Source organism: Natrix helvetica, assembly GCF_964273705.1.
Source record: "Natrix helvetica genome assembly, chromosome: 1".
NCBI classification, from domain to species: domain Eukaryota; kingdom Metazoa; phylum Chordata; class Lepidosauria; order Squamata; family Natricidae; genus Natrix; species Natrix helvetica.
In genome coordinates, this window is record NC_138548.1 from 17,844,046 (window position 1) to 17,858,862 (window position 14,817).

At 40.9% G+C, this 14,817-nt stretch overlaps 1 protein-coding gene across 1 annotated transcript in view; it reads left to right on the plus strand.

Annotated features, from left to right (window-relative positions):
- The window catches only part of UNC13A (unc-13 homolog A), a 173,227-nt gene that overhangs the window by 88,864 nt on the left and 69,546 nt on the right, over positions 1-14,817 (plus strand). Inside the window, exons 15-21 of the mRNA XM_081958016.1 lie at positions 723-794; positions 2,546-2,765; positions 4,097-4,324; positions 7,437-7,578; positions 9,828-9,997; positions 10,635-10,750; positions 12,463-12,626. Of these exons, the coding sequence (XP_081814142.1) occupies positions 723-794; positions 2,546-2,765; positions 4,097-4,324; positions 7,437-7,578; positions 9,828-9,997; positions 10,635-10,750; positions 12,463-12,626 (1,112 nt within the window). The remainder of the gene's footprint in view (positions 1-722; positions 795-2,545; positions 2,766-4,096; positions 4,325-7,436; positions 7,579-9,827; positions 9,998-10,634; positions 10,751-12,462; positions 12,627-14,817) is intronic.

Consider the following 14,817-nt stretch of genomic DNA (forward strand, 5'->3'; position numbering starts at 1 on the left):
AGTTAGAAACTCATAGGGTTCTCCTCAATACGATGATCTTCAAATGCGTTAAAACTTCTGAAGTCTCACCACCTTTGGAGAACCCAAGATTGGAGAAAGTGGATTTTAATAGATATTGAAATGGAATGGAAACTTGTGGATTTAAGGCAGTTTTTGAATTCCAAGTCACACCATTTCAATGGACTCCGTTAGCTGAAGTCGATGAGAGATAAACCATTAGGAACTCCCTAGGCACACGAGCCAGAACTACTGCCCCCCTATTTCTGAAATAAGAAAAGAATTAGGAGCCTCCCAAATCTTTAAAGGATCTTGTGCTATTTTGCTTATCATAGGGAAGGTCTGGAAGAAATTATTATTATTTGCATCATATTAACTTCTTCCCTCTCTTCTTGTGCTTTTTCATCCTCCAATACTTTACAGGCAATGGTGAGTATTATTTCTTTTTCAATATTTATTCTTTGTAAATGCATTCTCAATTTGCACTTCTACTAAAATTTAGGGTCTTCTTCTAGTTTGCTAGTCTGGATTCAAAATTCGTTATGAATTTTGACCCCTAAGACTTTTTTTAAAAAAAATATAAAATGTAGGGTTTTGTTTACAAATATTCTATTTGCCTCTAAAGCAAATAGCAGCTATGAAGATACATCTGGATCATTCATAAAAAGGAATGTGTACAGTCTGTATTATTTTGATTTAATTATTCTTTATGTTTCTTCCCACAGTCCTTAGTCCAGTCCAGGAAAGCTGGTATTACGTCAGCACTTGCATCAAGCACTTTAAACAATGAAGAGCTAGTAAGTGTCACAATTGCCTTTCAATTATTTACTTAGAACATTTAGGAAATGGATATCCCGAGCAGTTGCTTAACAGCTCTAGTTGGCTTATAGAAGTACAATAAAATTGTGTTAGAAACAAGAAATATAAAACATCAAACAATAAACATTAAACCTGTAATGCAAAGCAGCTCAACATTAAAAGTCCCGGGTGAATACATATTAGACCCCTCCTAAGTTATAATATCTGGGCTGTGTGGCTCAGTGGCTAAGACGTTGAGCTTGTCAATCAGAAAGGTTGGTAGTTCGGCAATTCAAATCCCTAGTGCTGCATTATGGAGTAAGCTCCCATTACTTGTCCCAGCTTCTGCCAACCTAGTAGTTCAAAAGCATGTAAAAATGCAAGTAGAAAAATAGGGACCACTTTTGGTGGGAAGGTAAACAGCATTCTGTGCGCCTTTGGTGTTTAGTCATGCCAACCACATGACCATGGAGACGTCTTCGGACAGCGCTGGCTCTTCAGCTTTGAAAAGGAGATGAGCACTGCCCCCTAGAGTTGGGAACAACCAGCACATATCTGCGAGGGGAACCTTTACCTTTAAGTTATAATAAGGAGGGACCTTGCTTCAATTCCAGACAACATTGCTTTTTCCATCATATGGATCATTCCACAAAGAAAGCACAATTATCCACGGAAGTCAAACAGAACCAAGGCAGGAGATGAAGCAGCTGCCTTACTGACCTATTGGGTGGACCTTGGGACAAGAAACGTAAAGGAAATCTCAAGCAGTGGGGAAAGAGAGTGTCAGAAAGCAAGAGGAGTGAAGCCAGCCAGTGGCTCCTGTTGTGTATACAGTGCTCTGCCCTCTATTAGCAAATGGTCCCCAAAAGATTAGCCTGAGAGAAACTTGACCCTAAGAGAGAAAAAATTGCCTAGTCTATATTTCTGATCATAGAACATGTGTCAAGGAAGTATGGTTGTAACAGAGGGCTCTTGCTAGAACATAGGTCTGTTCCCCACTGTTGAATTGAAAAGATAAGAGTGATATAGCCAGGGGTGGGCTTCAAAAATTGCAGCAACCGGTTTGCTGCCCCATTGCTGAGTGGCCATGACCATAGTGAGCGTGGCCTAGTCGGCCTCCTGTACCACGGCCGGGGGGGGAGCATTTTTCACACTCCATAGACTCAGGAGGCTTTCCCTGAGCCTCTGGGTGGGCGAAAACTGCTTTCCTCCCCCCATGCTCCAGAGGCTCTCCAGAGGATTCTGGAACCTCTGGTTGGCCCATTTCCCCCCTTCCCCTTCACCTTCCTGAGGGCCCTGCACTTACCTGGCATGATGAACATGGAGAGTCCTGGGAGGGATTGGGAAGGGAGGGGTGGGGTGGGAGCGGCCAGCCAGGAGTGGGAATTGGGGGTTTGCCGAATTGTGCAGAATCTTCGCTAGAGAATCGCCTGAACCTGTGCAAACCCCCAGCAGCCCATCCCTTAATATAGCCAAATCTTGAAGTCAAGATTTTGACTCTTGAACAGTCAAAAAAAGGGAGAAAATGTTAATTTCACACCGGAACCTATAAGGACGAATGAAGTCTGTTTCATTCATGGGCTGGGGACAAGAGGAAGACAACACCTTGGGGATAAGCAGCAAAAAAGGTGTTGCCAGGACAAGCACGGAAAGGCCCATCATATTTAGCCACCATTGACAAGAAATAGTGATAGCTAAGTCATTTGCCTTTCTTGTTCCAACCAGTATTCTCACTATTTTCCACCCACAGAAAAACCATGTTTACAAGAAGACCCTCCAAGCCTTAATCTATCCCATCTCTTGCACAACCCCCCATAATTTTGAGGTGTGGACTGCCACCACTCCCACCTATTGTTATGAGTGTGAGGGCCTGCTCTGGGGCATTGCACGCCAAGGAATGCGGTGTACCGAGTGTGGAGTGAAATGCCATGAAAAGTGCCAAGACCTGCTCAATGCCGACTGCTTGCAAAGTGAGGATCCCCTTGCATGGTGGTTTTGCATGGGGACAGGAGGAGAAGAGTATTGTTTGAAACCAAAATTGGGGGAAGAAATACCAGTAATGTGTGCTATGCGGATGGTAATTTATTGTTGTTGTTCGGTCACTACTAAGTCATGTCCAACTCTTTACAGTACAATAACAATAGCACTTAGATTTATATACCATTTCATGGTGCTTAACAGCCCTCTCTAAGCAGTTTTACAGAGTCAGCCTATTGCCCCCAACAATCTGGGTCCTCATTTTACTCATCTCAGAAGGATGGAAGGCTGAATCAACCTTGAGCTGGGGAGATTTCAACTGCTGAACTGCTGGCAACAGGCAGTCAGCAGAAGTAGCCTGCAGTACTGCATTCTAACCACTGTGCCACCTTGGCTCCAGAATGCTAGATTCCCCTGTCCTGCCCTGTCTCTTGGAGTCTGCCCAAATTCGTGTTCATTGTGTCGATGACACTATCTAACCATCTCATCCTCTGCTATCCTGATCTCCTTTTACCTTTAGTCTTTCCCTACATCAGGATCTTTTCCAATGAGTTCTCTCCTCATTTAGTGTCCAAAGTATCTGAATTTCAGCTTCAGTATCTGTCCTCGCAAAGAACAGTCAGGATTCCTTTAGGGTTGACTGATTTGATCTCCTTGCAGTTCAAGGGACTCTGAATAGTCTTCTCCAGCACCACAATTTGACAGCGGCTGATGGTAATATTTTGCATCAAAAATGCAAAGGTGTCAGGGTTCCAAATAGCATTCAAAAGTAAATCAGAGTCCAAGGCAAAGTATTGCTCAAAGTTCCGTTTATTAAGAGAGCCATGTTGGCACATCTGGGAAAACCCAAATCTGAAAGATTCCAGGTTATCCCCACCTAGTTGAAAGTTCATGATCTTGCCCCCACACTCACAAGTCCATCACATGCTCCAATCTCCCACTGCCATGCTGGCAGTTCCACCCATCCAATTCCAGTCAGGTGTGCTTTCAAATTGAAATGCATTACATTCTTATTTAGTTGCTGCATGCAGTTATTTATTTTCCCTCTTGTTATTCATCTTGTCATTATCAAAATGAATCAAAGAAATGGAATTCCTCATATACAGATAGACAACTTATGATATTTCCAATGATCCGAACTTCAACGCCTAGCATGCGGGGCCAGTAGTGAGAAATTCTCAGAGTATAGTTCAGTTGTAGGAATGTTTAGAGTCTTACAGTTTGCCTACCTGTGTTGTTATCAACAGAGATAATAAACAATAATGATAGTCACCACGATTGTTGCATGTGAGATTATCAATACTATATTTCTTCTGGTGCTCAGGGGCAGCAGAGAAAAGTTCTAAACATGGGGCAGAAGATCGCACACAGAATATTATTATGGTGCTGAAAGACCGTATGAAGATCCGGGAGCGGAATAAACCAGAGATCTTCGAGTTGATCCAGGAGATCTTTGCAGTCTCCAAGACCACCCACACCCAGCAGATGAAGGCAGTCAAGCAGAGTGTTTTGGATGGCACTTCAAAATGGTCGGCCAAGATCAGCATCACAGGTATCATTCCAATAACTTTCTGAACTTACTACAACTTTATTGTCACTTTAAATGTACACTCATTGGCATACATTAAAATGAAATTTCTTTGCATACAGCCGTCAGAGGGTCACCACCTCCAATATACACTACACAAACATGATCAAAAATATGCATATCACCCCATACCCACAAATATTCTGGATTTATTCTATACAGGGGTATATGTAATAGCAGACCAGTCTATTAAGTTTTGTTTTGCTCCGATTCTGATTCTTCCAGTGATGTGCAGTCAGGGGAGGCAGGGGAGGCACAGCCTCACCACTGTCATCATGAAAAGAAAAAAAATGTAAAAGGAAAAAGGCGAGAGCTGAGGTCAGGCTGAGCTAGTTGCTGCCTCACCATGGATGACTCTGCTTAACTGTTTAAAAAAGCCTCTAAAAAAGCGCCCTCTACTATGAGGCAGGAGAACTGCATGCCTCATCTAGTCTGACTTTAGGCATTTTATGATCACTCGAGCAGAGTTAAGCAACGGTTAAAAGCCTAAAAATTCCTGACGTAGGTGAGGCACGCAGTTCTCCTGCCTCATAATAGAGGGCGTTCATTTGGGCGGGGCTTCTTCAGAGGACCGGAGGCAAGAGCAGAGTTGAAATCCTCTCTGAAACAGCTGGAAAAGGTATGTGTGGGTCGGAGAGAGGGGGAGGAATTCAAACATCAAACTTCAAAGTGTAGTTTGATTGCAGGCAGAGCCACGTTGCCTTTACAAACCTGTAATCAGTGAAGCTGGGCTGGATCCTACCGGGGCTGGGGGAAAGTGTGTAGTCCAATCCAATTTGTGTGTGTGTGTGAGAGAGAGAGAGGTGGGGGGGAGAGGGAGGAAAGAGGTGAAGGGAGAAGAAAAAGAAAAAGAAAGAAGGAATCTTCTTTCGCAAAGGAGAAAAACAAATGCTGTCACTTTAAATCGGAACTGAGCATGCCTGGCTGTGGAATTCTGGGAGTTGAAGTCCACAAATCTAAAAAAATTTGAAACCCACAACTGGGTCAATGCCTCACCAGCCATAAACCTTACCGCACGTCACTGGATTCTTCCAACCTTTTTTTTTGGCCCCATTTCCACATCTAGTTTAGTTTATTAAATTTATAAACCGCCCCCTCTCCCCAAAGGGACTCGGGGCGGTGTACAGACAATAAATATATATATGACAACAAAACAAAACACACAGCCCCAGACAAAACAACTTTAGCACACAGTCTGTACAGTACCATAAACTAACTAATAGTTAAAACCAATTAAAAAAATTAAAATACCCCCAAAATTTAAAAATTTAAAATGCCATCCAGAAGGTCAGGATTAAATTGTACTTATACCTATCATTGCGATTGGGCCAGGCCAGCTAATTGGAACAAGTGGGTCTTGAGTTTCTTACGGAAGGAGCGGAGATCAACAGTAGTTCTAATATCGGGGGGGAGGTCGTTCCAGAGGGTTGGGCCCGTCAACATCTGTGTGATGTTCTCTTTATTTTCCTCAGTTTTTGAAGTGCATGCCTTCTAACGTGTTATTTTCTAAACATTATTTGGTGCACTTTTAATGTATTCATCTATACAAGTAATTTTCTCTTTTATACTACCCTTGTGTAGATTTCCCCCTCACTAGTATTTGAATTTAGGTGAGCACTTTCTTTCTTCCCTATCAACTTTTTTTGGATGCTTTTTGTTGGGTTTTCATAAAAGTGCATTACAAAATGCCAAAAAAGAAAAAAAGAAAAGAAAGAAAGGAGACAATTTTTAAAAAGGAGGATACTAAAGAACCACTGTCCTTGAATTAATTTGAGATCAATTTGAGTAAAGTGTCTCACCATCTCTGGTGACAATTATGGACTGTGGTGAAATCCATATTTACCGATAATTGATTTTGGTCCAGGTTGAGGAGGGTCAAGACATAAAAGCATATAAAGCTGTTTTTCCCTGTTCACATTTTGGGATGGAAGGGATCTGTGATTTTAGAAGAGTACTCAATAATGCTTCAGCTGCCTGAAGTTCTATTATTATTATTATTATTATTATTATTATTATTATTATTATTATTATTATTATTATTATTATTATTATTATTCAGTATAATAATTCCATATATATTTTGTGGAGAGTGTATTGACTGGGTCAAATCTTTTTTGAACAACGTTGACAATAATAATACAAATATATAATCCTAATCTTCCAACATCATCAATAATATTCTCTTTTCATAATCCTTTATCATTTTTCCTATTAATTCATTCATAGATAACATTTCTTTACACCATGTATTTGTTATCCTCTATTAAATTACTATTATTTAATATTTTAAAAATTACTCATTATTCCCCAATAACTTCAATATTCAAAAAGTGTAGTATTACCAATAACACCAAACATTAACAATATTTAATCAATCTGGGGAGTATATCTCAAAATCCCCACAATTTCTAATCCTTAAATTATTTTAAAGGATTTTAAATTCACAATATACTTTAACACCCTATTAATATTAATAATTCAATTAAATTACCTAATCCTAAATTTCCATCTACTAATCTTAAAATTAGCTGCCTGAAGTTCTTGACACCCAGTTTAATCTGAAAGGTAGTGCATGAATCAAACCAATATGTTAGGCTAGCCATCTTTCATACAAGAGTCAGTATGGTTAAGGCAGAAGGCTAGAAACCAGGAGTTCCACCTTTTGCATGAAGCCAGCTAAATGACTTTAGGATAGACATTCAGTCCTGTGAGGCAGGCAATGGGAACTCACTTTTGAAATCTTGCCAAGAATACTGCAGGGACAGGCTGGATCTGGAGGCATACATTAAAAAAAATTAGCTGGATCTGAAGGCGTACATTAAAAAAAAAAACACCATTTCACACACAAATGGGCAAATGTGTTGTTTTTATTCTAATCAACCTAGAAAAGAAAAATAAATGTTAAAACTCTTTTTGTGCCTATTATCTAACCCTAACTTTTTTCATTTGTTTTCTTTGTTCGTGTGTTGCCTTTGTTGTTGTTGTTGTTTTGTGTGTGTGTGTGTGTGTGTTTTGGTATATGTCTATCCTTCCACCTAATCAACATGGTACTTGCGTGTGGCTTATGTATTTGTAGTGGTTTGTGCGCAAGGCCTGCAGGCGAAGGATAAAACGGGCTCCAGTGACCCCTATGTAACCGTCCAGGTTGGAAAGACCAAAAAGAGAACAAAAACCATTTATGGAAATTTGAACCCCGTCTGGGAGGAAAACTTCCACTTGTAAGTGAATCCTAAAGCACCTGTCTGATGGGAGTGCTACACTACCTCCTTAACTGACGTACAAATTCACACCAACAGGCTAAGAGCCTGCATTAGTTGGATCTGATATCCTTTAGCAGCAGCAGAATGTGACTAAAGAGATACAAGATGTTCAGCAATGTTCTACTTTCCATTCCAAACGTTGTTCTGATTTAATGGTAGGTTGGAAAGACTTTGAGAGACAGGGAAGAGACGCTGCCAAGGGAAGGGTCAGATAAGAGAGAGCATAGCCCACAACTGGATAGTGGGTGGAGGAAGAAGCTAAGAAGAGACCCTTCCCTAGTTTCTTGGAGTGAAAGAAGACAGGGGGGAAGGATTGTTTTTTCAGACTTGTAAGATTCTGTCGAAGGGATGCCGTGGCTCAGTAGCTAAGATGCTGAGCTGGTCGATCAGAAAGGTCCGCAGTTCAGCGGTTCGAATCCCTAGCACCTCTTAATAGAGTGAGCTCCCATTACTTGCCCCAGCTTCTGCCAACCTAGCAGTTCGAAAGCATGTAAAAATGCAAGTAGAAAAATAGGGACCACCTTTGGTGGGAAAGTAAGAGCATTCCCTGCGCCTTTGGCGTTTAGTCATGCCGGTCACATGACCACAGCGACATCTTCGGACAGCGCTGGCTCTTCGGCTTTGAAACAGAGATTAGCACTGCCCTCTAGAGTTGGGAATGACTGGCACATATGTGCAAGGGGAACCTTTACCTAAGATTCTGTCAATGTAACTTTACAACAAAATCCATTCCCCACCAGTCAGTTAGAACAGAAGAAGCTTCTTGGATGAGAAGCAAAAATGTTTTCAAAGAAAAAACCCCAAGAAAGCCCAGTTGCCTTTTGGAAAAAAAGCACCTTTGGGACAACCATGACCTGAATGATTGAGACTCTCCATAGACATAGTAAAGTAGAGTTAGTTTATCTGGTTATGATTCCTACCTGATTTTCCCCACAAGGTGGATACCCGAGAATTGCTTAGCTCTGACTGACTTCAACACTTCCAAGCTAAATCTTTTACTTGATCCCAGTATTCTTGCAGCTAGAGGATAAATTTCAATGCCAAAATCTTTCTTGTCCCTTTCCTAACCACAAAACATGCCCCATGATTTTGAGGCAGGAAACAGAAATTACAAGCTAATTGCTATTACAGCCTTCATTCTTCCACACCTCAGATTTTATATATATATATATATATATATATATATATATATATATATATATATATATATATATATATATATATATATTTAGTAGCCTGCAGGCACCAAATATTCAGAATCCAGATTACCTTAGAAGTAGGGTCAGGGCTCTTTTGGCTCCCAGAAATTAAAAAGCTGCTTTTCCAAGAATGTGGGATTGCAGCTTTATTTCTGGAACTGAAACACGTTTAGTTAGCAATAGCAGCTGTTGGAAAGAGTCATTCCTGTGTATCAAGACATTATGGACAGTTTAGGTATTGCTTTATATATCTGTGGCAGAGAAACATTCCCGAATTTTCTCAAGTGAGAAGATTGAAAGAAGATTTCCCTTCTACTCCCAGAATTTGAGCTTTTATCTTTTTCCCCCTCTTCCCAGTTACTTTAATGAAGGCTTGTGTAAGGCTCACTGCCCACAGAGTACAGGAATAATTGATAATTGTAGTAGTACCCTTTTCATCTCTGCTGGTGGATCTCCAGAGTATCCTCTCAGAGTATCCCCTCAGTTACTCCCTGTTTTCCCCAAAATTAAAGAAATTAAAAATCCTACTTACAGTTGGAAATTAATAATTTGCCTGGAAAATTAATGAATAATGTAAGTTCATAATGTACATAATTCCATAATGTAAGTGGATTTTTAATTAAAGGAAACATTGATTAAAATACTAACATATGCAGAGTTAGGAATGAAGATAAATGGAGGGAGGGACGGTGGCAGGGATATAATTAATGTTGAGGATAGAGAGATCTTGCAAGGAAATGTGCAATGGGCTTAGTAATTACAAGGCCTCCTGTAGGTTCTAGGACAGGGGTGTCCAAACTTGGCAACTTTAAGACTTGTGGACTTCAACTCCCAGAATTCCCCAGCCAGCAGAGCTGAAGTCCACAAGTCTTAAATTTGCCAAGTTTGGACACCCCTGTTCTAGGAGTCACTGAATCACTTGCCCTTCCCTCAGTAGCTATGTCTGCTCTCATAATGACAGCTTTTATTTATCATTTCACCTCTTTTCCCACCTTCCTCCACGAGCAGTGAGTGTCATAACTCCTCCGATCGAATTAAGGTTCGGGTATGGGACGAAGACGATGACATCAAGTCTAGGGTAAAACAGCGCTTCAAGAGGGAATCTGATGACTTCCTGGGTCAGACGATCATTGAAGTGCGGACACTGAGTGGAGAAATGGATGTCTGGTACAATCTGGGTAAGCAGTCATCCAGCCTCAAGAGGGACACCTATTTATGGGCAGCTTTCCATCTCAATGAGTCATTAAGCATCCGTAAGTCCTAAGAAAGCAGACCATTTCTTCAGAAAAGAGACCTGGGTGTATTCATTGTCTCTATACTAGCAATATGTTCAGTCTGACATACAAAATCTAGATCTGGTCGTTGGCCATTGACTTCTCAGATAAAAAAGCTCAAGGAGTCCAGTCTTGCAGTTTAAACATCCCACCCCAGCCCACCCACACACACATACACTTATCAGCTCTAGCAGATCAATAAGAAAATTCACAATTTATTCTGAGTCTGAAGAATGTTGGAGTGAATCATTTGCTTTGACAAAGATGGAACTAAAGTAAGTCTGGATAAATGCTTGAAACAGTTTGACTGCTCCCAAAATCTACAAGGGAAGAGGGGGGGGGGACACAACTATTGCTGTTATTTCTACTTTTATAGGCCTTTTAGAGGCATCAGACTGTGTTGTCTTAACTAGCTGGTTTCACTTTATATTCTTTATGTGCTTGCTTATTCTGGGATATTCATTAAACATCCCCTTTCCCTCATCAAACTTGTAAATAACTGCAACACCAATCCTCTCTTCCCATCCCTAACTTGTTTCAGATAAGAGAACAGATAAGTCAGCTGTATCCGGAGCTATCCGATTGCACATTAGTGTGGAGATCAAAGGAGAGGAGAAAGTGGCACCTTACCATGTGCAGTACACCTGTCTTCATGAAGTGAGTGAAAAGGCACATAGCAATTCAGAGGTTGCTTTTTGTGGTATGGTGCACGGGTCCCAGCCCCATATGCAAATATACTGGGAAGTGCAGGGCGCCATCTCATCCTGCTATAGAACTGGGCCAAAGTGTAATGGTTGGTTCCCAGAGTGACAATGGTTCATGAGACCATAATATAAGAGTCAACTGGGCTGAAATGGGCAGCTATAGAAATTGAATAGCAACAGCAATAGCACTTAGACTTATATACTGCTTTATAGCCCTCTCTAAGCGGTTTACAGAGTCAGCCTATTGCCCCCAACAATTTGGCTCTTCATTTTACCTACCTCGGAAGGATGGAAGGCTGAGTCAACCTTGAGCCTGGTGAGATTCGATCTGCCACAGACGCCCCACAGACAGTCAAGTGACCTACCTCCTCAGAGGGTCACAGGAAAGCTGTTAGGAAAGGATCTTGGAGGTCCTAGTCCAGCAGCCCCCAACCTTTCCAGCTTCATGGCCTAACACGGGGGGTGGGGTCTGTATGAGGCGTAGGTGGGCGTGTGTGAATGCACCAGTTCCATTTGTGAGAGAGTTTATCACTCACACAAGTGGGATTGCCAGTGCGAGTGGCCACTGCTCACACAAGTGGAGCTCCGTGTTTATGCACACTCACCCACCACTTGTGCAGCCAGATTCCGAATGGGACACAGCCCAGTAGTGGGCCAGACATTGGAGACCAACCTCCTGGTCAAGCAGGAGACCATATACTATTCTGGACCATTGGCTGTCAATCTTTTCTTAAAAACTTCCAATGATTGAGCACCAATAACTTCTAAAGGCAAGCCGTTCCACTTAAAGTAGTTGCCAAAGAGCCTGAGAAGTGTTTGCTAACAAAAAACAAAAAACTATCTCATTCCATAAAACATGATTTCTGTTCCTAAGGAAAGTAAGTGTACTTATGGATATGATGCCTATCTAGGCGCAATGGTTTTGCTGAGTTTTTCTCAAGATAATATCAACATTAGTTAAAGTTAATATTTTAATTCCCACAATGTATGAGTGGCAGGAAAAAACTGATGGAATTAGCAAAGATGGCCAAATTGACTGCCCTAATCAAATAAAACAATACAGCTAACTTTGTTTCTACTTGGAAACCACTTCTGGACTTTATGCTTGAGGTGAAAAAAAATGAAACTTTGACTTTGGGTGGGTTTTGCTGGTTAGATAGGTTAGTTGTTATAGAAGTGGCTACTATGTATTACAGTATTACACAAAAGTAAAAAAAATATGCCCATATATTATTAACTTATTCCACTGTGCTAAAAAAAGTTGGAGGTCAATGCTATTCTTTCTTTCCCCCCTTTTATCCTATACATTCCCTCTTCCCCTTTTCCTTCCCTACTTTATTTTCATTTTTCTTTGTATTTAATATTTTGATAAACTAATTAAAATTTTTGAACAAAAATAATAATAATAGCAACATTCTGTTGACCTCAATACAAACCAGAGGTGGGTTGCTCCCGGTTCTGCCCGGATCGGGCAAACCGGTAGTGGCGGCCGTGGGAGGCTCCACACCCACCCAGTCACTTCTGTGCATGCACAGAAGCGTTGTGTGCCCGCAAGAGCGAACTGGTAGTAAAAAAATGAAAACCCACCATCACTCCCCTTTCTCGACCACCTCAGTCATGAGAGTCTTCTGATTTAATTTAATTCCTTCTCTAAATGGCTTTTAGAACCTATTCCATTTTGTGACGGACATCCAAAACAATGGTGTCGTCAAAATCCCAGATGCAAAAGGAGACGATGCTTGGAAAGTATATTTTGATGAAACTGCCCAGGAGATTGTGGATGAGTTTGCTATGAGATACGGAGTGGAGTCCATCTATCAGGCTATGACGTGAGTATCTGTAATTCGGGACAGACTATATATCATATTTTTCAGAGTATAAGACGCACCGGAGTATAGGACGCACCAAGGTTTTGAAGAGGCAAATTGAAAAAAAAAGTAGGTAGGTAAATAAAGGGATAGAGAGGGAGAGAAATACAGTAGGTAGGTAGGGAGAGAGAGAGGGTAGGTAGGTAGGTAGGTAGGTAGATATTTATTTATTTATTTATTCTTCGCATTTCTAAACCGCCCCCTCTCCCAAAAAGGGACTCGGGGCGGTGTACAGTCCACACAACACATAACAATAAGTACAAATATAAATATAAATATAAATATATACATGGAGGAGGTTAAAAATTAAAAGAACTGTATAGAAGAATAAAATATGGCTCTAAAAGCCCTAAAATCAATTAGATTTAAAACACTACCCTTAAAATAACCAGTTGAGAGTATACTTCCAGGAGGTAACAGTTGTAACAATTATAATTATGCCAGGGATAGATTGAGAGAGAGAAATACAGTAGGTAGGTAGGGAGAGAGAGTAGGTAGATGTTTCCTGGTGTATTTATCCATGTGCTGGAGAAGGAAATCGCTGATAACCTGCAGCACCTAAGATTTGTTTCTGCTGGCACAGCACTTGATCAATGTAATTCTCATCAATCACACTAACCAAAAAGCTTTCCAAAAGGAGAAAAAAATTTTTTTGCACTCTGCAAACCTCCCCAAAATGGCCCACTTTTTTTTCAAATAAAAGGCATGAATAGCCTTGTGGGGGCTTGCAGAGTGCTTCGGGGGGGGGAGGGGGGGAGGCAAAAAAGAGCAAAGATTTTTTTTGTCAAAAAATTGCATGCATAGCCTTACAGAGGCTTATAGAGTGCTGCTGTGGGCTGGGGGGGACAAAAAACGGCTCATTGTTTGCTCACTTCTGCCCCCCTCAGTCCCAAGGAGCTCTCTGAAATCCTGCCATTTTGGTGAAGGGGCGGGGCTTTGGGAGGCAAAATTTTTTGCTGTATTTGATGTATAAGACACATCCAGATTTTCAGCCTCTTTTTTGAGGAAAAAAGGTGCATATTATACTCCGAAAAATACAGTACTTATCTTGGATCTCAGAACATCAAAATTCCAGAGATTTGAAGGCAGGGCTTCTGCATCTTTCCTGATTAAAAAATGTTGATAAAATTCTTGCACATAGAGAATCATTACTTGGGCATGGTGACCAAACATATGTAGAGTCATTAATTAAAGAATCTCAGGTTGCAATTTAGTTGGATGTCCTTCTGCAGCAGGGGTCAGCACCTATGGCCCCTTTACGACCTGAGAACTTCAACTCCCAGAATTCTTGAGCCATGCTGGCTCAGGAATTCTGGGAGTTGAAGTCCGCAGCTTGTAAAGGCGCCATAGTTGCCATCCCCGTTCTACAGGGATCTTGCAGATCAAAAATTGTGAGTTAACAAACAGTAGAAAGATATAAAGAAAGCAATGCCAGCAGTGGTTGTAAGTCCAGTGCAGAGAACTACAGAGGTGATTTTGGAGAAAGAATGTGGCAGTTAGTGAAATATAAATTAAGCCCAGGACTGGAAAGGCACATTAGAAAGAAATGTGACTGCATCTTGATTCTCTTTGGTACAATGGGGAGGAAAGGGAAAAAATGATCAGCTTCCAAGTTTCTGTTTTTATATATTACTAGCTGATAACCCGGTGTTGCCTGGGTATTTATTTATAGGGGGAAAATGTCCGGAATTTCATTAATGTAATTTCTAATGTTGGATTTTCCCCCTTATCAGAGGGAGCGTCCTTATGGAGTACTGTGAAGCCGTTACCATGGCAACTCCACTGCACTGTACAGTAGAAGCCATTTTACAGCAGTAGAGTAGAAGCCATTTGAAGACATAACAGGCTGTATCTTAACAGAACACACACACCGAGGGATATTAGGGGTGTCTTACCCCCACAGTATTTTTTTTCCAGAGAGTAAATCACCTGCGTTCCAAGTTTGGTTGAAATTGCTCGAGGCGTTCCAGAGTTATGCTGAAACATACACACACAGCCATTTTCATATATATATAGATAAAGATAATAATAATAATAATAAAAAATTATACCCCCAGTAATCTTTGCAATATCTGTTTCTGGCTTACCTCAAAGAGTTAAATACACAGTGATAATTATTTGTGACCATGAACCCAAAATTCTGTAACAGTGA